Genomic DNA, 23622 nt, shown 5'->3' on the forward strand with positions numbered 1-23622 from the left:
ATATACATAGTTTTCATCCCCAAAAAGTTTTTGATTTGAGTTCCTACTGAAATGAGGCTGCATTTTAATGTTGTATTGTTTTCTTGTTTTTAAGTTGTATTTTAATCAATTGTTTTTATACCTGGTGTTAGCCACCCTGAGCCCGGTCTTGGCTGGGGAGGGCGGGGTATAAATAAAATATATGATGTATAAACATGGTCCAAATACATTTTTTACCAGAAGGAATGATAAAAAACAGAATTATACAAGAAACGGCAAACAGGCTAACTTTCTGGACCAGGTTTTGCTCTCTATCCTGCTGCCATTACTGACACCTCCCGTATTTGTTTGAGGTATAGTGTCCACTTATTGAGAGAGCGGGGACTCACCTCCGGAATCTTCTCCAGAAGCATGTCCACCATGGCTACTTCCTGGTACTGCTGGAACGCCTCTGCCTTCTTTGACATCTGCTGGGCATCAGCCCGGGCCTTGGCCTCAATAGCGAAGGCCTCAGCCTCACCCTTCACCTGAAGACGAGGAGCAAAAAGGACCGGGAGTTGGCATCCATCCCTCCTGCCTGGAAACATTCCTCCCACAACGCGGGGGAACGCGGACACACACTCACCCGGATGGCCTCTGCTTCAGCCTCCGCCTGCATGATCAGCTGTGTCCTGTTGGAGAAGAAAGAAGGAGGGTCTTCATGGCTGCCCCTGCTCCCCACAGCCAAAAAAGGGGGGGGTCTTATCCGCAACCTTTTCGCCTCACAAAACGGAGGTCGAAACCAGGAGGGTCAAGGATATAGGAAGCTCAGGGTGTGGAAACACATTATTATTATTGTTATTGTTATTATTATACCACCCTTCATCCAAAGATCTTAGGATGGTTCATAGCATATCAGCATACCATACTTTAATATCTATCTATATCTATCTCTATCTATCTATCTATCTATCTATCTATCTATCTATCATCTATCTATCTCTATCATCTATCATCTATCATCTATCTATCTATCTATCTATCTATCTATCTATCTATCTATCTATCTATTTATCATCTATATCATCTATATCTATCTATATCTATCTATCATCTATATCTATCTATCTATCTATCTATCTATCTATCTATCTATCTATCTATCTATCTATCTATCTCTATCTATCTATCTATCTATCTATCTATCTATCTATCTATCTATCTATCTATCTCTATCTATCTATCTCATCATCTATCTATCTCTGTATAGAATTGTGTGTGTGCACATGCATGTAAGGATTTTTGTGTTTTGTGCATAATTTGGCAGAAAACTAATTGCAAATCTCAGGAAAAGGAACAGTTTACTGGGAGAAGAATGGGTACGGGGGCGGGGGGGAGAGAAATGCAGTTCTCCCTGCTCTGAATTATGACTAGGCTGTAAATTAATATTTAATTTAAATAATAATAATAATCCTGAGGGGGCTTTTTACAAAACAACAACAAAAACACCCCCCAAGTTTATATGTATACAAATATTGATACACATTTGTAAATGACAGCAACTGAGCTGTACGTTTTCATTGTGCATTTTGTAATTGCTGAAAAGTGCTCTTTTAATATCATTAGATTAATAATACAATGTGCTAAGAAGCCCAGCTAGCTGAAGCCCAGGGCAAGGGTTCCCACGAGTGCAATGGGGCAGATTTCCACAGGACGCGGGTGGCACTGTGGGTAAAAGCCTCAGCACCTAGGGCTTGCCGATCGAAAGGTCGGCGGTTCGAATCCCCGTGGCGGGGTGCGCTCCCACTGCTTGGTCCCAGCGCCCGCCAACCTAGCAGTTCGAAAGCACCCCCGGGTGCAAGTAGATAAATAGGGACCGCTTACTGGCGGGAAGGTAAACGGCGTTTCCGTGTGCTGCGCTGGCTCGCCAGATGCAGCTTTGTCACGCTGGCCACGTGACCTGGAAGTGTCTCCGGACAGCGCTGGCCCCCGGCCTCTTGAGTGAGATGGGCGCACCAACCCCAGAGTCTGTCAAGACTGGCCCGCACGGGCAGGGGTACCTTTACCTTACCCCCAACAAAGGTGACCTGGGGAGGGTCAGGAAAACCCCCAGAACAGCAGAAGTAGCAGAGGGGGGAGCTGAAAACCTCACTCTGACGGAACCATCGCTGTAGTGCAACACCGACTTCCATGGAAATGAAAAATATGCATTATTTCTGTGCAAATGATACCGTCCAGTGCCATCTATATATCCAGGGGGCTTCTGGCAAAAACAGACGCTTTGGCAGCCTTTGCACAGGAAAAGATGAGAGGAGCACGCCCTGCGTTGAACCCAAGGTGAACTGTTCCGGAAGCACCATTTTGGTAGTTAAGATAACCCCACAATTAAGTGGTAGTCATAGTAACCATGAGCTCTTTGTTCTCACAAGTGAGTTGGAAACAAACTGCATACCGTCAATAGGTTGGTAGTTGTTGCAGAAATGAGCTCATAAATGATTATATTTGCTGCTCTGATATAGTCTAATTGGCTTGCTTTGATGTTATGCTTATCTGTGGGACTGGGGTGCTGGGCTCTGAGCCCAGAAAAGGGGAGCTATCTGTAAGATTTGGGCATTTGCCACTTATGGCCTCACCTGGGCAAAGGGATGTCCTGGCCAAAGGGCTTTGTGTAGAAAGAATATACAGTGGTACCTCAGGTTAAGGACTTAATTCATTCCGGAGGTCCGTTCTTAACCTGAAACTGTTCTTAACCTGAGGTACCGCTTTAGCTAATGGGGGCTCCTGCTGCCGCCGGAGCCCGATTTCTGTTCTTATCCTGAAGCAAAGTTCTTAACCTGAAGCACTATTTCTGGGTTAGCGGAGTGTGTAACCTGAAGCGTATGTAACCTAAAGCGTAGGTAACCCATCCTGGGATCCATCCTGGAGGCCCGTCCGTAACGTGAAATGCTGGCAACTTGTAGTGTTGTGTCTGCGCAGGTGCGATTTGGTGCTTCTGCGCATGCACAAGCAACGAAACCTGGAAGTAACCCGTTCTGGTGCTTCCAGGTTGCCGCGGGACGTAACGCGAAAAGACGCAACATGAAGCGGACGCAACACGAGGTATGACTGTACAAACATTTGCTTGGGCACAGACAAACTATCTCCTTGCTGCAGTGTCCATCCCACATCTGCAATTTTGGGAGACCTTGTAGGCTGATTTGCTCTACAGCAGAGGTCAGCAAACCTTTTCAGCAGGGGGCCGGTCCACTGTCCCTCAGACCTTGTGGGGGGCCGGACTATATTTTGGGGGGGAAATATGAACGAATTCCTATGCCCCATAAATAACCCAGAGATGCATTTTAAATAAAAGCACACATTCTACTCATGTAAAAACATGCTGATTCCCGGACCATCCGCGGGCTGGATTTAGAAGGTGATTGGGCCGGATCCGGCCCCTGGGCCTTAGTTTGTTCTACAGCTTTCTTTAAAAATACATACATACATACATACATACATACCCCGCCCATCTGGCTGGGTTTCACCAGCCACTCTGGGCGGCTCCCAACAGAATATTAAAAAGATAAAACATCAAACATTAAAACCTTCCCTAAACAGGGCTGTTTTCAGGTGTCTTCTAAAAGTCTGGTAGTTGTTTATTTCCTTGACATCTGATGGGAGGGCGTTCCACAGGGCGGGTGCCACTACCGAGAAGGCCCTCTGCCTGCTTCCCTGTAACCTTGCTTTTTGCAGTGAGGGAACCGCCAGAAGGCCCTCGGAGCTGGACCTCAGAGTCCGGGCAGAACGATGGAGGTGGAAACACTCCTTCAGGTATACTGGGCCGAGGACATTTAGGGCTTTAAAGGTCAGCACCAACACTTTCAATTGGAAACGTACTGGGAGCCAATGTGGTGGTTTTGACATTCCTGCTTCGGTATCCCTGCGCCCAACTCCTCCCAGGAGCCCTCCTTTGGGCCTTCGAACGATGCCTGTACCTCTCGGCCTCCGCCAGTTTCTCCAGTCGGAAGCGCTCTGCCTCGGCGGGCTTCTTGACCTTCGCCTCCAGCTCGCGCTCCTTGCGGATCATCTCCTGTTCCTGTATCTGAATCTGCTGGGCTCGCTCCACCACCAGCACCTGCATTTTTTCTTCCTCGATCTTCTGCTTCGTCTTGGCTACCTGCAGAGCATGGAAGAGAGACAGAAGGGAGAGGCTCGGGGTCAGGGAGCAGCTTGCGGGGTTTGGTCAAGCAGGCAGTGCCTTGGAATCTGGAGGAAGCAGGAACTACAGAAGCAGGAAACTACAGTTTAGCATGCCAAGAGTGAGCCTACCGTTCCCTTGGGCTAGCACACTCCCTTCACCTGTTGTGGATGTGAGGACAAGTTCAGAGTTTGAAGCATTCTGCTTGTCCCAGGATGGTCTCAGCAGTTTTCTGCTTGACCCATGCTTTCTAGACATGGCTCCAAGCTGTTTTCTACTGGTCCCGCTCCTTCCCCAGGGAAAACCTGCTCTTTCGTTTTAAATTGGAGCAAATGGCAATCTGGAGAAAACCCAAGTTGCTGTTTGCTCCGACTGAGCACTAGAGAGTGGTTTTCCTGGGAGGGGGGAGCAGCATGACAGGAGGAAGTGGTTACAGTGGTACCTCAGGTTACAGACGCCTCAGGTTACAGACACTTCAGGTTACAGACTCCGCTAACCCAGAAATAGTACCTCAGGTTAAGAACTTTACCTCAGGATGAGAACAGAAACTGTGCGGTGCCGGCGCAGCAGTAGTGGGAGGCCCCATTAGCTAAAGTTGTGCTTCAGGTTAAGAATAGTTTCAGGTTAAGAACGGACCTCCAGAACGAATTAAGTTCTTAACCCGAGGTTCCACTGTACTCTTAACTGCATTTGGTGGAAACAAGTCAGCTTGAAAAAAATTCTCCTCCTCTATCTTTCTTCAGATTTTTCTTTCTTTTCCTTCTCTGTTGCTTTCTCCTTCTTTAGATCTCTCTTTTTCTCGTGTTTTCTCCCTTCTGACTTTGCTCTTTTCCAGATTAAAAGGTAAAGGTACCCCTGCCCGTGCGGGCCAGTCTTGCCAGACTCTGGGGTTGGTGCGCCCATCTCACTCAAGAGGCCAGGGGCCAGCGCTGTCCGAAGACACTTCCGGGTCACGTGGCCAGCGTGACATCGCTGCTCTGGCGAGCCAGAGCTGCACACGGAAACGCTGTTTACCTTCCCGCTGGTAAGCGGTCCCTATTTATCTACTTGCACCCGAGGGTGCTTTCGAACTGCTAGGTTGGCAGGCGCTGGGACCGAGCAACGGGAGCGCACCCTGCCGCGGGGATTCGAACCGCCGACCTTTCGATCGGCAAGCCCTAGGCGCTGAGGCTTTTACCCACAGCGCCACCCGCGTCCCTCTTTTCCAGATTAAGTAGCTGTTTTTATCTCGGTATGTTAGAAATAGATATTTTGTAATGGGTATGTATTTCTGCATACTGTATTTCTGAATAAATATCAAATTTAAAAAATGGATTGTTTTCACTAACTGTTAATTCTGTATATTTTCAGTCACAAACATCACAAACCTAAAGAGGCGGCTGCGCCAATAACATTCCTACAAAAACAGAACAAATGGAAGGCAAGGAAAAGGGCATTTAGGCAGGATCTTTCTTAGCAAAGGAAAATGCTGAGATTTGGGAGATCATTTTACATTCAGCAGAGAAGGGGAGGGCAGCCTTCTTCAGTCCATTTCTGGAATAATCAATTTTCAGAGTAGTTTTTACAGTTATACCAAAAATTACTGATTTGGTTATACTGTTAGAAAAACATAGACAGATAATTATGAAATTATGTGAGGTTTAATAAGTTACCGTATTTTTCGCCCCATAGGACGCACCGGCCCATAGGACACACCAGGTTTTTTGGGGGGGAAATAAAGAGAAAAAAAAATTATTTCCCCCCCAGGCGCTTGTGGGGCCGGCAGCGGGGAGAAGCGCTCTTCTCCCCGCAGCCCGCCTGCAGATCAGGTCCGGGGACAGAGGGAGGACACGCTGCGCCTCCCAACTGTCCCTGGAGCCTGTGGGGCAGGCAGCGGGGAGAAGCGCTCTTCTCCCCGTCGCCCGCCTGCAGATCAGGTCCGGGGACAGAGGGAGGACGCGCTGCGCCTCCCAGCTGTCCCCGGAGCTTGCTGTCCCCCCCCCCCAGGTGCGCTGCGCTAAGCCCAAGCTTGGGGCGTGCGGAGCTCAGCGCGCCCCAAGCTTCTGGGTGCTGGCAAGGTCTCCGCTAGCCGTGGGAGAGCCGCGCGGCTGTCCCAAGGCTAGCAGAGCGCTGCGCTAATCCCGAAGCTTGGGGCGTGCGGAGCTCAGCGTGCCCCAAGCTTCTGGGTGCTGGCAAGGTCTCCGCTAGCCTTGGGAGAGCTGGGTCTCCCACGGCTAGTGGATAGCTTCCTGAAGCCTGGAGAGCCAGAGGGGTCGGTGCGCACCGACACCCCTCGCTCTCCAGGCTTCAGGGAAAGCCTGCATTCGCCCCATAGGACGCACACACATTTCCCCTTCATTTTTGGAGGGGAAAAAGTGCGTCTTATAGGGCGAAAAATACGGTAACTGTTTGTATTTGGACAACTTTTTCTGCTGTACTTTATTGGAGGGAGAAAAATAATCATTTCCTTAATAACAATTTTAAACAATTTATTTAACTAAAACAATAACATTACAGTGGTACCTCCGGTTGCGGACGGGATCCATTCTGGAGCTCTGGCCAGATCCTGAGGTTTCCGCAACTGGAGGAACCACTTCTGCGTATGCGCGCGGCGCGGTAGAGCGCTTCTGCACATGCGCATGTGGCGAAGGCCGGAAAAATACTTCCAGGTTGGCCGCGTTTGCATCCTGAAGGATACACAACCCGAGGTGTGCGCATTCAGAGGTACCACTGTATAGCATATATGTCCATGTTTGTTAACTGATGTGGTTAAACAAAACAAAAACAATAACCAGACCTGAGTTTTAGCACACATGAAAAACTTAAAACAAATCCTTATTTCCCGATGAATAGCCTTTGGACTATAATGTAATTTAAATAGAAAACTATCTTTAGAAAGATTTTCTCTCCAGAAGCATTTTATTTTAAGAATCCGATTTAAATAAATAAAAAAAATCCAATTTAAATTTTAAAAATCCAATTTCTAAAAAAAAACATTGATTTTTAATCCACCCTGCTCCTGTGACTAATTTCCCCTTCCTCTGCCCACTGCCTTCCATAACTAAAGCTTGCCTCACCTGGAGCTGATAGGCCAGGTCAGACTCTGCTTTCCGCGTGTTCACCTCGTAATCGTAAGTGGCTTTCTTCAGCTCGTAGTCCCGCTGGGCTTTGGCCATTTCTGTTTCGCTCAAGTACTGAGCAGACAATTTCTCCTGCTTGGCCTCTGCTTCCTGCAGATGGAAACGGGGGCGACAGATCAGGGACAGAGCACATGATCCAGGTTTAATTATCTGTTTCGGACCCACCACTTGCACCGGGTTAAATGGCTTGGGCATAGAAAGAGGAACTGGATTTTTTCCGATGATGGCAAGGAAAGGGAACACACACACACACACACCCGCCCGGAAAAAAACGGCTCACCTTTAACAAAACAATAACAGCAAATAAAATACTAGGTAAAGGTAAAGGGCCCCCTGACCATTAGGTCCAGTTGTGGCCAACTCTGGGGTTGCAGTGCTCATCTCGCTTTTTTGGCCGAGGGAGCCGGCGTACAGCTTCCGGGTCATGTGGCCAGCATGACTAAGCCGCTTCTGGCAAACCAGAGCAGCGCACGGAAACGCCGTTTACCTTCCCGCCAGAGCGGTACCTATTTATCTACTTGCACTTTGACGTGCTTTCAAACTGCTAGGTTGACAGGAGCAGGGACCGAGCAACGGGAGCTCACCCCGTCGCGGGGATTCGAACCAGCGACCTTCTGATTGGCAAGCGCTAGGCTCTGTGGTTTAACCCACAGCTCCACCTGCGTCCCTTAATAAAATGCTAGGAAACTTTTAAATGGGGGTGAGGCCCACCTTGGGAAAACTCTGACCTTCTGCCTGGAGGAGAGAGGCCTCAGGTGCTGAATTCCCAACAGGAATAGTGATGAGAGAAAAGTTATTGCGATGCAAACCTGAGCGGTCCCTGACAACATCACCAGGCGGGAGATCTCAGCCCTTTTCCCCACTCTCCTATTTGCCTGATTTGAAAACTCCCAAGCTCCAAACAGCTGCACAATTCAAAGTGCAGTGCAAGTGCAGTACGGCCAACTCGCATTTTAAAACACACATAAATACAGTCACGCCTTGGTTCTTGAATGCCTTGGTACTCATACGTTTTGGCTCCCGAACGCCGCAAACCCGGAATTAAGAGTTCCGGTTTGCAAACCAAACGCTTTTCGGGAACCAAATATCCGACGCAGCTTCATTTTGAGTGCAGGAAGCTCCTGCGGCCAATTGGAAGCCATGCCTTGGTTTTCAAATGGTTTCCGGAGTAGAACCAACTCCTGGAACGGATTAAGTTTGAGAACCAAGGGACCACTGTACTTGTTTAGGTGAGTGATTGGTGTGTGTGTGTGAGTGTGTGTGTGTGTGTGAGAGAGAGAGAGAGAGAGAGAGAGAGAGAGAGAAAGAGAGGGAGGCATAACGTTGGAGGAGTGCCTTTGTAATATCTCAGCTCCCCCACGGCGGCTGGGAAGGGCAACAAGGGGTGATTACTACTCTGGCGATTTACTTACAAGTGTTTCTAAAGCACCGTCCTGTTCAGGGAAGTTTTTAATGTGTGACATTTTAATGTATTTTTGATCTTTGTTGGAAGCCGCCCAGAGTGGCTGGGGAAGCCCAGCCAGACGGGCAGGGTAAATAAATAAATAAATAAATAAATAAATAATTATCAAAGATTATCGTATCGTAGTGTTTGTTTTTTTAAAATTGTTGAAGTGGTATCTAAAAATAACACTGAAGCAATAACGCAAGAGGAAAAATGGGAATTCAGAAATAAAAAGGAACAATCTTATGAGTTAAGGAAAACCCAGAGGAAAAAATATGTGCAGGATTCACATAAGGAGCCCTGAAGAAGGACTTCTGCTTGTGCAATGGGGTAATAAGAATAAGAATCTTATAATTTAAACCCAGCCCATCTGGCTGGGTTTCCCCGGCCACTTTGGGCGGCTTACAGCATATATAAAACAATAGTAAAGCATTGAAAACTTCCCGATACAGGGCTGCCTCCAGATGTCTTCTAAAAGTCAGATATTGTTTATTTATTTGACATCTGACGGGAGGGCGTTCCACAGGGCAGGCGCCACCACCGAGAAGGCCCTCTGCCTGGTTCCCTGTAGCTTCACTTCTCGCAGTGAGGGAACTGCCAGAAGGCCCTCGGCGCTGGACCTCAGTGTCCGGGCTGAACAGTGGGGGTGGAGACGCTCCTTCAGGTATACTGGGCTGAGGCTTTCCTCCCCTCTCATTTCACTGTACACCCCTGGAAATTTTCTCTGGGGATGGGAGAGGAAAACCCCACCCAAAGGCTTCACAAGATGTGTGAAGCAGCTAACAGGTGGTGGTTCAAATATGGCAAGGGGGAAGCGCATTCCACAGTGCATGAGATACAGCCAATCTCATACAGCCACTTTCCTACTTTCTGATGGGCATCACCAGAGTAAAAAAGAGAAAATCCTAAAATATAATAATAATAATAATAATAATAATAATAATAATAATAATAATAATTTTAAATTATTTGTACCCCGCCCATCTGGCTGGGTTTCCCCAGCCACTCTTATCGGCTCCCAACAAAGATTAAAAATACATTAAAATATCACACATTAAAAACTTCCCTGGTGTCTTCTTAATGTCAGATAGCTGTTTATCTCTTTGACATCTGGTGGGAGGGCGTTCCACAAGGCGGGTGCCACTACCGAGAAGGCCCTCTGCCTGGTTCCCTATAGCTTTGCTTCTCGCAGCGAGGGAACTGCCAGAAGGCCCTCGGCGCTGGACCTCAGTGTCCGGGCAGAACGATGGGACCAGGATTAGCAGGAGAGGCCAGTTCACTCTAGGGGCCTGGTCCCAGAGCTCACCTTGATACCAGCATCCCTCTTAGCTTCAGCTTCTCCAATCCTGGCATCCTTCTGCACCTGAGCCGTCCGAGCTTTCCCCAGAGAGTGAAGATAATCCTACAGTTGTACAAGAGAAGGGGTTAATATTATAGCCAAGAAGTGCAAATATACGAAGGTGTCTTTGACACTGGAATTTGCAATATACTGATTACCACTTGAACTTTTTTTTTTAATGCTATTTTCATCCTGGTATGTAATAATAACAAGAGAAGAAGGAAAAGTAAAACCCTGGGTGCAGTGTTCAAAACTCCCATTGCTCCAGGCGCATTTTGCGACAGGGAATTGAATTCGCGTGAGCAGTTTCTGAGCTCAGGTTGCAACGCTGCGCCTAAGATTTCCAATTTAAACTACAGAATGGATGGAAAGAAGGACTTTTTTCTGCCTCCCTACTTCCAGCTACTCTCTGAAGACTGGAGAAGAGACCCTCTTAAGAATATTAGGGCGGTAAGCAGGGGAAGGAATAAACCATGTGAAAAATGAACATAATATTCTAACTGCAGTTCATTCATTTTTAAGCTTTGTATTCTTGTGATAAAAAAGTGGGCCTAGACATTCCATGGTTGCGCCCATAACCAGGTTTAAGGTTCCATTTAGCTCCTAGCTTTCATATCTGGGAAACTCAGCCAGATGGGTGTGGTATAAATTATAAATTATTATTATATTATTATCATCTCAGTTTCTAACACTACCCTGGATGCTACCCTGGGCTCCTTTGGGAGGAAGGTTAAGGTTTTTATTGTTTATTGACTTTGCCAATGGAATTCTAACCCTAGTCACTTTATGGAAAGGGACCAAAGCTCCTGAAATTATATGGATATAAAGGTAAAGGTAAAGGGACCCCTGACCATTAGGTCCAGTCGTGGCCGACTCTGGGGTTGTGGCGCTCATCTCGCTTTATTGGCCGAGGGAGCCGGTGTGCAGCTTCCGGGTCATGTGGCCAGCATGACTAAGCCGCTTCTGGCGAACCAGAGCAGCTCACAGAAACACTGTTTACCTTCCTGCCAGAGCGGTATCTATTTATCTATTTATCTACTTGCACTTTGATGTGCTTTCGAACTGCTAGGTTGGCAGGAGCAGGGACCGAGCAATGGGAGCTCACCCCGTCGCGGGGATTAGAACCGCCGACCTTCTGATCGGCAAGTCCTAGGCTCTATGGTTTAACCCACAGCGCCACCCGCGTCCCTTTTTATATTGATATACCTAAAGCTAGTTCCTAGAGGGACAAAACACTGGGAGAGAGAGCTGTTACCTTCATGCAGAAGTGGCCAAAGCTCAGAGGTAGAGGGTCTACCTTGCTTGCAGAAAATCCCAGGTTCAGTCTCTGGGTAGGGCTGGGGAAGAATCCCACCTGAAGCTCCAGAAAGCTGCTACTTTCAATGCAGAGAATATACTGAGCTCTGGGTGTACCGGTAATCCGAATTGGTAGAAGGCCGCTTCCTGTTTTCTTACCTGGTCATCGTGTATGTCTTTGAGGGTGTAGCTGACCACGCTGATCCCCATGTTGACCAGGTCAGAGGAGGCAACTTTGAAGACCTGCTCGGAGAACTTCTTCCGGTCCTTGTATATTTCCTGGTGGGCAAACAGAGAACAGGCTTATTATATTATAAGCAGCCAGGAACAGGAATCGAGTCCTAGGCTTGCCCACCTTTCCATCCCAACAGTGTCCATTTATTTCAGACTTCCAGAACTTGGTCACTTCCTATAACCACTCTCAGTTCCAACCTGATAATTGCCACCTGCCCAGATTTTAACTTGAGTTACAGTGGTACCTCGGGTTAAGAACTTAATTCGTCCCAGAGGTCTGTTCTTAACTTGAAACTGTTCTTAACCTGAGGTAACACTTAAGCTAATGGGGCCTCCCAGTGCCGCCTCCACTCAATTTCTGTTCTCATCCTGAGGTAAAGTTCTTAACCCGAGGTACTACTTCTGGGTTAGCGGAGTCTGTAACCTGAAGCGTCTGTAACCTGAGGTACCACTGTAATTTTAAGATGTATTTTAATTAACTGCTGTCTGTTTTTATGCATATTGTATTGTTTTTATGATGTTAGCCACTCTGAGCCTGGTCTCGGCCGGGATATAATAATAATAATAATAATAATAATAATAATAATAATAATAATAATAATAATAATAATGTTGTTTAGTCGTTTAGTTGTGTCCGACTCTTCGTAACCCCATGGACCAGAGCACGCCGGGCACTCCTGTCTTCCCCTGCCTCCCGCAGTTTGGTCAAACTCATGTTCATAGCTTTGAGAACACTGTCCAACCATCTCGTCCTCTGTCGTCCCCTTCTCCTTGTGCCCTCAATCTTTCCCAACTTCAGGGTCTTTTCCAGGGAGTCTTCTCTTCTCATGAGGTGGCCAAAGTATTGGAGCCTCAGCTTCACGATCTGTCCTTCCAGTGAGCACTCAGGGCTGATTTCCTTAAAAATTGAGAAGTTTGATCTTCTTGCAGTCCATGGGACTCTCAAGAGTCTCCTCCAACACCATAATTCAAAAGCATCAATTCTTCGGCGATCAGGCTTCTTTATGGTCCAGCTCTCACTTCCATACATCACTACTACTAGGAAAACCATAGCTTTAACTATACGGACCTTTGTTGGCAAGATGATGTCTCTGCTTTTTAAGATGCTGTCTAGGTTTGTCATTGCTTTTCTCCCAAGGAGCAGGCATCTTTTAATTTTGTGGCTGCTGTCACCATCTGCAATGATCACGGAGCCCAAGAAAGTAAAATCTCTCACTGCCTCCATTTCTTCCCCTTCTATTTGCCAGGAGGTGATGGGACCAGTGGCCATGAGAAGAGTATGCTCTGGTCCATGGGGTCACAAAGAGTCGGAGAACACTAAATACCGTATTTTTCGCTCTATAGGACGCAGTTTTTCCCCTTCAAAAATGAAGGGGAAATGTGTGTGCGTCCTATGGAGCGAAGAAGCCATAGCCCCGCGACCCTCTCCCGGCTGGAGAGGTGGTCACGACTATGGCAGGAGCCTCTCCGCTGCGCGCCTTTACCCGCTCCCCGACCTGCTCTTGGGTGCTGGCAGTGGGCTTCCCCCTGCCAGCCCCAAAGAGCAGGTCGAAAGGAACCTGAAGCCTGGAGACCACCTTGTTTTAGAGGGGGGAAACAAGAGGGGGGAAATTCTCCCCCTCTCTGCGCAGCGCCTCCTGCTGCTTCGCTGAAGGGGCGCTGGGCAGAGAGGGGGAGAATTTTTTTTCTTGTTTTCCCCCCTCTAAAACAAGGTGCGTCCTATTGTCCGGTGCGTCCTATAGAGCGAAAAATACGGTAACTAAACAACAACAACAACAACAACACATTTCCCAGCAGGGGGCAGCATTATGTATACACAGTGACCCAAACTCATCCCTTCCAGCAGAGGGCAGCAAAGATTGAACATATTCTAGCAGAGCTCACCTCTACAGTCATGTGGGCCATGATGGCTCTCTGGTGCCCCTCTAGCGTTTCCAAAGCAATCTGGGCAATCTCGAGCTCTGATTTGCCCAGGAACATCTGGCAAGCAGCTGCCAGCATCTCCTTGTTCTGTCCCTGGATCTTCACCTATGTTGGGGGTGGGCGGTGGGGCGGAATGAGAAGAAAGCTGAGAAAGGATTGCCCCCCCCCAAGTTTCCTAACAACTCTCACATCCTGTTTTAGGTAATCATCAGAATGGAGACATTTTCCCTTTAAGAAGAAGAGCCGTTTCTGGAATTTCTGCAAGCAGGGAGCCGCTGTAACTCAGAACATCTTGCTTTTTGCTAGCCATTAAGTTTAATTTAATTTAATTCAGCGAACATCAGCACAAGGCCGGCTTCGTACTCTAGCATTTATTTAGATTATTATACGCTGCCCCCTTTCGCAAGCCACAGGATGGTTTGCAACAAAGGCAAATTAACACCCCCCCCCCCCCAGAAAGCAACACAGTTCTTAAAATACAGACTGCAGGCCTTGGTTTTGATCTATGGTCTACTTTTAAAATAAGGCTGCATTTTAAATTGCATTTTAACCTGTATTTTAAATTGGTTTTTCCCCCTATTATGTTTTTACTGTAATTTTATTGGTGTTAGCTGCCCTGAGCCCAGCTCTGGCCGGGGAGAGTGGGGTATACATAAAAGTTGTTGTTGTTATTATTATTATTATTATTATTATTATTATTATTATTATTAAAAATCCTTTATTGGGCATAGCACACCACACAATGATTATTATTATGGAAGAAGTGTGGTTTTGCAAGTATTTGGGTCCCAGGCTGTAATGCTAAACTTTGAATCCTCCCACTCCCGCCGCCAATATTGTGAGAGCCAGGGGAAGAGCTGAGGGAAATTTTGGAAAGAGGAGAAAGAGAAAGGAAATTAAATGGATCCCCTGCAGGGGGTGGCCAGATCTGTGACTGGGGAAACAAAGCCAGATGGGCGGGGTAGAAATAATAATTATTATTATTATAAGAGGAATATAAAATTGTTCCAATGGAGGAAATGAGAAATTGCCTTTTCCACAGAACAGGGGTGGGTAACGTACAGCCCTCAGCTGAATTTCATGTGGCCCTTGGCCAAGGTTCCTGCAGGAAAAATGGTGCATGTTTGTGACAGAATCAAGACAGAAGGGAGCTGTCTCGAAAAGGTGGCCCACCCACATTTTGATTCAGTCCATGCCCCCTTCCTCTCAGCAGATGCCCCCTCAAGGAAATGCTCTAATTAAAAGGGGGTGGGGAAGCATGCTGGGAAATTGTTACCTGTAGGAGCCTCTCCACCTCCATCATTCTCCCCAGACACTGGGGTCCAGCTCCGAGGGCCTTCTGGCGGTTCCCTCGCTGCGAGAAGCCAAGTTACAGGGAACCAGGCAGAGGGCCTTCTCGGTGGTGGCGCCCACCCTGTGGAACACCCTCCCACCAGATGTCAAAGAGAAAAATAACTACCAAACTTTTAGAAGACATCTGAAGGCAGCCCTGTTCAGGGAAGCTTTTAATGTTTAATAGGTTATTGTATTTTAGTGTTTTGTTGGAAGCCGCCCAGAGTGGCTGGGGATACCCAGCCAGATGGGCGGGGTATAAATAATAAATTATTATTATTAATACCTGGGCAATGCCGGTGACGGAGATGGGGACCCCATGTCGGGTGTATACTTTTTCACTCTTCACATTCAGGGTCAGAGTATTCAGTGAGATCCTGCAGGCAACGGGAAGGGGCAGGAGAGGGTGAATAAGGAACAGAAAGACACATACACCCATGTACTTCTCAGTGGTGACCTGGACTCCAGTTGAAGTTGTCCTGAGAAGCCCAAGCCAGAGGGAGTCAATATGGCGACCTCCAATTGTTGCTAGACTACAACTCCCACAACTCCTGTGTATTGGCCATGCCAGCCGGGGCTTCTGGGAGTTGTAGTCTTAACCCCCCATCACCCTGGCTCTCCCTGGGCCTAAGGTTGCCAGTCAGATATATATTGTTGACACTGTCAATGCGGCACAACATGGCACTTCCATTCCTTGCTCAATTCAAAGGCCTCTTTTCCCGACTGTCCTTCACTTTCACAGGTTTGTATTTTTTTAAATTGGAATTTTATTTACAACATAACATAACCCCCCCACCCCCCAATACACAAATCCACCCTCATTGAACGTGAACATCACATACAATGAGCATAACATACAACAATACAAACAAACAAACAACCAAATAAAAGACTTCTTTTATCCTGGATCTGGCCTCCTTATTTACTTCTTATAAACCGTTTCCTTTACGAATAGTTATTAAGATTTTTCTAATTATAACTTAAATATCCACAAAGTCTCCTGCAGACATTAATCGAAACAAGTCCAGGTATGTATTTTAGGGCACTGTTTTGTGACGTACAGTGGTGCCCCGCAAGACGAATGCCTCGCAAGACGGAAAACTCGCTAGACAAAAGAGTTTTCCGTTTTGGAGGTGCTGCGCAAAACAAATTTCCTATGGGTTTGCTTCGCAAGACGAAAATGTCTTGCAAGTTCCTGTGGGTTTTTTTCCCTTTCCCCCCCTTTTTTCTAAGCCGCTAAGCCGATAAGTCGCTAAAAGCCGCTAATAGCGCTAATCCGCTAATCCGTCAATGGGCTTGCTTCGCAAGACGAAAAAACCGCTAGACGAAGAGACTCACGGAACGGATTCTTTTCGTCTTGCAAGGCACCACTATATTCTCTGCATTTCCCCCATGCTTTTTGAAACTCTTGTCTAGTGTGGTCTCTAATTGCCAGGTTTTGTCCCCTGATTGTAGAAACCAGGGATGGATGGATTGACGGATTCAGCACAAACGCCTCACTACAACCCGGTGATGTGGGTTAAGACGAGAGCGAACAGCGAGCATGTGATTCACCCAAAGTCACCAAGTGAGATTTATGGCCCAGTGGGGATTTGAACCCAGTTATCCCAGGTCATGGAGTACTCTAACCACTATGTCAAAAGACTTCTTTGGGCTGTTCTGACTTTTCCCCTGCCATTTTTTCTACGCAAACTGCATTCTTCCCAGAATCCCTTGGCAGGAGGCCCAATCGTGACTTAGATCTAAATCTTGCCCAAGCTGTGACTGAACAACACATCTCTTTACAAGCAGGAGTTTTCCTTTTTCTGGCGCTCTTTTAAGCACAAGAATTCAGTGCACAATCTAACAGGCAGAGTGATGTTTGGATTTGTGAATTGAATTTGTTTTTGTCTGAGCAGGGTGTGTGTGGAGGAGAGCTTGTTTCTAGCCCTCAACAGAAACTCAAAAGATGCCGTTTCTAAGTGCATATTTTTGGTGAAAGAAACTACAGCATGCCGGAGCGGAGTAAACAAAAGCCATTGTGTTGCAATATTTGGGCTATCTGGCTGGGGAGACTTTCACTCAGCCAGTTTAGTGCATGGTAAGGGACGCAGGTGGCGCTGTGGTCTAAACCACTGAGCCTCTTGGGCTTGCCAATCGGAAGGTCGGTGGTTTGAATCCCTGCAACGAGGTGAGTTCCCATTGCTCTGTCCCAGCTCCTGCCAATCTAGCAGTTTGAAAGCACACCAGCGCAAGTAGATAAATAGGTACTGCTGCGGCGGGAAGGTAAACGGCGTTTCTGTGCATTCTGACTTTTGTCACAGTGTCCCATTGCGCCAGAAGCGGTTTAGTCCTGCTGGCCACATGACTTGGAAATCTGTCTGTGGACAAACGGTGGCTCCCTCAGCCTGAAAGTGAGAGGAGCGCCACAACCTCACAGTCGCCTTTGACTGGGCTTAACTGTCCAGGGCTCCTTTACCTTTTGTATCTTTTAGTGCATGGTAGTGCTTTGAATGTATGGAGCAGATGAGGCCTTACTGGTGTCCCTCAGAGAAGGGACTCAAGATCCAGGTAGGACAGGAATATGTACACGTTAGCTAGCCTTCAGCAGTCTTCCCAAAGCCCCCTCATCCCTCCTAGGGGTGCTGCCCCAGAAGAACTCACCTCTGGATCTGTTGAATACATGGCATCACAAACACACGTCCTCCAGCTATCATGACAGGGGGACTGCGGCAGAAACCTGAGAAAAAAAGGTTGAATTGAAGCACCTTAATGCAACACACCAAAGTCACTGAAGTAAAGGGGCCTACAGTGGTACTTTGGTTCTCAAACGCCTTGGTACTCAAACAGCTTGAAACCCAAACACTGCAAAACCGGGAGTAAGTGTTCCAGTTTGTGAACTTTTTTCAGAAGCTGAATGTGCTCCGTTTTGAGTGCTACGCTTCCGATTTGAGTGCTACACTTCCATTTTGAGTGTTACGCTCAGGTCTGTCTGTTTTTGCTACTTATTTTGCATTTTTGTTTTTGAGGCTCTTTTTTGTTTTGTTTTTGTGACTGTGTGGAACCCAGTTCAGCTACCGACTGATTGATTGTGTGACTGCAGTACTTTGATTATTGTTTTCATTTTATGGATCAATGGTCTCGTTAGATAGTAGAATTCATGTTAAATTGCTGTTTTAAGGGTTGTTTTTAAAAGTCTGGAACCAATTAATCCTTTTGCATTACTTTCTATGGAAAGAGTGCCTTGGTTTGGAAGGCTTTGGTTTTGGAATGGAGTTCCATAACAGACTGAGTTTGAGAACCAAGGTACCACTGCACTTCCAAAACAACAACAACCCGGCTTGTTTATGATCAGGGGCAGAGAAGAGGAGAGAGAGAGAGAATCATAGAACTGTAGAGCTGGAAGGGACCTCGAGGGTCATCTAGTCCAACCCTCTGAAATGCAGGAATCTCAGCTAAAGCGTCCCTGACAAGATGGCCGTCCAACCTCTGCTTAGAAACCTCCAAGGAAGGAGAGTCCACAGCCTCCCGAGGGAGACAGTTTCACTGTCAAACAGCAAATGAAAATTGCAAAGGAATGGATGCACAGTACGATTCCCTGGAAAACCCTAAGCAGGGTGGTTGGAAAAATGGAAGGGAAGCCCCAAAATGATTCTGGGGTGAATGGATGGAAGGGCAGAACTGCAGCCTCTTTTGAAATACAGTACCTTCTGTAAACAGGTTGACAGAATCACTGCCCCTGTAAGAAGCTTTTCCCATAACTGGGATGAGATGCGCAGAAGGGAGAGGGCTTTTCAAGGGGGGGGGCAGTCCTTTATGCCTGGGGGAAGCCAGCAAGCAGGAACCAAGCGCAACGGCACTTTCCTCTCCAGAGGTTTCCAGGGACAGGGGTTGGTAAATTTCTGTGGTATTCACATTGACTTTTTTGTTTAAGAGGTTTCAACACCGCCCATCACCAAGAAAGACAGCAGGGTGGACTTACAAAAGCAATATAAAAAAACGCGGCACATAACAAACAGAAGTACATAAAAATAATTCTCACAAGTTGCATGAATTCCAACATCATGAAAACGACTTAGCCCGTCAGCCTCTTAAAGGCCAACAAAAAAAGCTGGGCTTTTAACCTTGCATTGAATAGAATTTGAAGGTTATATAATTCTTATACAGTGGTACCTCAGGATGCGAACGGGGCTCCGGAACGGATCCCGTTCGCATCCTGAAGCGAACGCAGTCTGTGTCTGCGCCATTTTGAGCGTCTGCGCATGCACGAGTGGCGAAACCCGGAAGTAACGCGCTCCGTTACTTCCGGGTCGCCGTGGAGCGCAACCTGAAAGCGCTCATCTTGAAGCATATTCAACCCGAGATATGACTGTATACCTTTATGAGTGTGTGGACACCAGACCCATTCAAACCCCTGGACCCAGCAAGTGCTAAAATACAGGCCAGGCTAGCTTCCTGTGTCCAGGCAATCGCCTGGGTGATGTGCCACTAAGAGAACAAAGGAAAGAGGCCAGAAGAGAATGGGTAGGGGCCCTCCTCCAGCTCTTAAGATAGTGAGAAGGACAAAGGCTGGCTCTAATGTGACCTAGAATCAAAGCTGTAGGCTGAAAAGCCAGAGAGGCACAGCGCAATGTTTGATTTCTGTCGGAATCCAAGGCTGCAGATATGGGAGAAACAAGATTGGTTTGGGGGTGTTGATGCTGTGAACCCCTTCATCATAGGCTGAGGTGGTATATATGTATAAGGAAAATATAGATCATAAATGAACCAGAGTTTCTGCTGTGCCTCATGTCTGAAAGGAAACATGAACCCTGGAACTCCCGGAATCTCGTACGGCTCCGAGATTAGGGTGGCCTGAAATAATATAATAGTGGGACCTATTACACCTATTATACCTTTACCAGTGGGAGTGTATACAGTTTAAAAGAACAGAGAAAGAGACCTAAATGCAGACACACACTGCCCGCTAATCATGCAGTATTTTGTCTTATTTAATACCCTGCCCTCAATGTGACCACTTACAGGCCAGCCTACAAAACAAAAGAGTACCAAAAAGAAATCAAAATGTAATTGGAGCAGCAGAATATAAACAGATTAACTCAATTAAAAGGTTGTGAATAAATCATTTTAAAAAGGCTGCTATAAGCTCAAGGAAGCCCTCATAGAGCAGAAATAAGGGGGGGGGGGAATCAAGTAGGGAAAAGAAATCCAAGGAGACAAGAAATTCCCAAAAAAACCTCTCCAGCGAAGATGGAGTGTCCTCAATCACCTTGCGATAATGAGTATCGGAGGGAAAGGAATATATCCTGAAAGAAGCCATGCCTGGAACACTGAAAAGGCATGTTCCACGCTGCAACATTTTGTTGCAGGTTCCAGGCGTATACCCACCTCTTTGGTAATAGGGAGAAAGAGGAAGTGTAGAACTCACCTGAGACAACCATGGCCTCATTGGGGCCACAGGTAAAGAACATCCTGAAGCCTGGAGGGTCTATAAAGGAAGAAGAAACATGGATTATTTCCATGGAGTCCCACCATTCAGCTCTTAATAATAATAATAATAATAATAATAATAATAATAATAATTTATACCCTGTCCAACTGGCTGGGTTTCCCCAACCACTCTGGGCAGCTTCCAGCAAAATATTAAAATACAATAATTTATCAAATATTAAAAGCTCCCCTAAACAGGGCTGCCTTCAGGTGTCTTCTAAAAGTCAGAGCGTTGTTTATTTCCTTGACATTCAGTGGCAGGGCGTTCCACAGGGTGGATGCCAGTACCACGAAGGCCCTCTGTCTGGTTCCCTGTAATCTCACTTCTTGCAGTGGGGGAACCACCAGAAGGCCCTTGGCGCTGGACCTCAGTATCCGGGCTGAACGGTGGGGGTGGAGACGCTCCTTCAGGTATACAGGGCTGAGGCCATTTAGGGCTTTAAAGGTCAGCACCAACACTTTGAATTGTGCTCTGAAACATACTGGGAGCCAATGTAGGTGTTATATGGTCTTGGCGGCCACTTCCAGTTACCAGTCTAGCTGCCGCATTCTGGAATAGTTGTAGTTTCTGGGTCACCTTCAAAGGTAGCCCCACGTAGAGTGAATTGCAGTAGTCCAACTAGAGCATGCACCACTCTGGCAAGACAGTCTGTGGGCAGGTAGGGTCTCAGCCTGCGTACCAAATGGAGCTGGTAGACAGCTGCCCTGGACACAGAATTGACCTGCGCCTCCATGGACAGCTGTGAGTCCAAAATGACTCCCGGGCTTCGCACCTGGTCCTTCAGGGGCACAATTACCCCATTCAGGACTAGTGAGTCCTCCACACCTGCCCTCCCCCTGTCCCCCCAAAACGGTACTTCTGTCTTGTCAGGATTCAACCTCAACCTGTTAGCTGCCATCCATCCTCCAACCGCTTTCTGGCCTCCCAAACGTACTACTTGCCCACTCAGCTTAAATTAGGCCTGGAAATAAACTGAATGCAATTTTGTCCCAGGGGAGAATGAACGTGCAGCGAAGGCCAAAATGAAAGTTAAGGCGTGGCTTAACTTAAGCTCAGCTTTAAAGACAGTGTTGCAAGAATCGCCAAGCTGGATCAGACCAAAGGTGGTTTTAAAACTTGCTGAAACAGGGACTTATAGATTCATTAGAGGTGTACTTGATCCTCCTCAATTCAGAAATGGCTGAATTGACTAATGGAACTCAGATTCCTAGAAGACTCAACCAATGTGATCTGGGTAGACCATGGTTTGGATCGGATCGTGTGATCCCTTTCCAAGGGTTTCCGAGAGCTGCAGGGCTGTCTGGGAACAGTTTTGCTTCCTTGTTATCTAAAAACCTCCAGAACAGTTTACAGTGGTACCTCAGGTTACATACGCTTCAGGTTACAGATGCTTCAGGTTACAAACTCTGCTAACCCAGAAATAATACCTTGGGTTAAGAACTTTGCTTCAGGATGAGAACAGAAATTGTCCTCCGGCAGCAGGAGGCCCCATTAGCTAAAGCGGTACCTCAGGTTAAGAACAGTTTCAGGTTAAGAACGGACCTCCAGAACAAATTAAGTTCTTAACCTGAGGTACCACTGTATATTCCACGTGTTCTCCAAAGAGCTCGCTCAAGACAGTGCACACACTCCCCCCGTCCTCTTTATTCTCACAACAACCCTGCGAAGTAGGTTGGCCAGGCAGAGAGTGACTGGCTCCCAGTCAACCAGTGGGCTGAGTGGGGCCTTGAACCCTGGTCTGCCAGATCCTAGTCTAGGGCTCTAACCACTACACCACAAAGGGATATTGTATACTTGAAGGAGGATTTCCACCCCCATCATCCAGCCCAGGCACTGAGGTCCAGCTCCGAGGGCCTTCTGGTGGTTCCCTCGCTGCGAGAAGTGAGGTTACAGGGAACCAGGCAGAGGGCCTTCTCGGTAGTGGCGCCCACCCTGTGGAACGCCCTTCCAGCAGATGTCAAGGAAATAAACAACTATCTGACTTTTAAAAGACAACTGAAGGCGGCCCTGTTTAGGGAAGTTTTTAATGTCTGGTGCTGTATTGTTTTTAATATTCAGTTGGAAGCCGCCCAGAGTGGCTGGGGAAACCCAGCCAGATGGGCGGGGTATAAATGTTAAATTATATTATTATTATATTATTATTATTATGGCTGCTATGTGGAACCTCACACTGCTGGGACTGCCTGCATGGCTCAGGGGGTCAGGGATGATGGAAGCGGCAATTCCGTACGGCCGCACACACCTGCCCTGTAGGGCTTTGAAAGGAATCACAGAATTTTAGAATGGCAGAGGTGGAAGGGACCCTTGGGGTCATCTATCCCAACCCCCTTGCAATGCAAGTATATGCGCGGGAAGCACCAGCACCTTGAATTGTGCTGAACTGGATCAGACGGTGGAATCAGCACAGCTGTCCTTTGATCCAGTTTCCGGGCAAACCCCACCTACACAACGCATTACAGGAGAACCACACACACAAACTCATACAAACAAAGGCACACCAAGCAGATTTTGACAGCTTCTCAATCCATGCTACATACAAGGATCCCAGAATTTCCCCGCTTCCAAAAAAAAAAAAAAGCATTTACACCTGTTTACTAAATGCTTCCAAAGGTCGCCTCGGGCTGCGCATTCGCTCCGGGCGCGGCTGTGTTATTTATTTCCCTTGGAAAGGTGTAATTATTCGGATTGCTGCTGCACATTGCGCCGGGGCGCTTTCGAAGCTTCCCTAAGGCGCGATGAGGACTAGCGGGTTGAGGCGAGATGTGCAGGACGAGGGATGGGGTGGGGAGGCCAGCAGAAGGTGGTCTCCAAAGAAAACAACAACAAGGCCAGGAGGGCCAGGGCCGTTTTTATAGATATATATGCATGCCTAAAAAGGGGGGGGGGTTGCAAAAGGCGCATGCGAGATGCCAATGCACGAGGGAGCGCGTGGGTTCTTGCCAGGCACGCACCCGCTTTGCAAATCGGCGCCCCCTTCTCACTCACCCGCTTGCCCGCTGCAGCTGAATCTCCAAGGCGCTCTGCTTGTTTCTTCCTGCCTCCGACAGGCACACCCTTCCTGGCTCTCTGACACCACCACTTTCCCATCAGCCCGCAGTGTGCTGTTTTCTCCCCCCCCCCCGCCTTCGCCTGCAGGATCGCATGGAATAACAAAGAGGATTTGCAGCCACCTGCTGGTTGCAGGCGCTGCTGAGAGACAAGAGACCACAGGGCAGGGGGGTCTTTGCTTTGGGGTGGGGTTTTTTTGGGAGGCTTCTGTTCAGTTTGATTACAAGCATGCGCCATAGCTGTCAATTTACAGATTTGAAAATAAGGGACCAGCAGCCTCGAAAA

General features: G+C 47.5%; 1 protein-coding gene across 2 annotated transcripts in view; it reads right to left on the reverse strand.

Moving 5' to 3' along the window:
• Positions 1–23404, reverse strand: part of FLOT1 (flotillin 1) — a 26432-nt gene extending 3028 nt beyond the window's left edge. Inside the window, exons 1-11 of one of the 2 annotated variants that reach the window (XM_083724842.1) lie at positions 23275–23404; positions 20227–20286; positions 17463–17538; positions 15106–15196; positions 13449–13592; positions 11490–11609; positions 10002–10097; positions 7189–7341; positions 3930–4111; positions 605–650; positions 369–506 (exon numbers count right to left, since the gene is read on the reverse strand). In XM_083724842.1, the coding sequence (XP_083580968.1) occupies positions 369–506; positions 605–650; positions 3930–4111; positions 7189–7341; positions 10002–10097; positions 11490–11609; positions 13449–13592; positions 15106–15196; positions 17463–17538; positions 20227–20269 (1089 nt within the window). In that variant the 5' untranslated portion in view covers positions 20270–20286; positions 23275–23404. The remainder of the gene's footprint in view (positions 1–368; positions 507–604; positions 651–3929; positions 4112–7188; positions 7342–10001; positions 10098–11489; positions 11610–13448; positions 13593–15105; positions 15197–17462; positions 17539–20226; positions 20287–23274) is intronic. The other variant, XM_083724843.1, reaches the window with a different exon arrangement.
• Positions 23405–23622: the final 218 nt, after the last annotated feature.

Source organism: Podarcis gaigeae (assembly GCF_964106915.1).
Source record: "Podarcis gaigeae genome assembly, chromosome: 2".
Classification (NCBI taxonomy): domain Eukaryota; kingdom Metazoa; phylum Chordata; class Lepidosauria; order Squamata; family Lacertidae; genus Podarcis; species Podarcis gaigeae.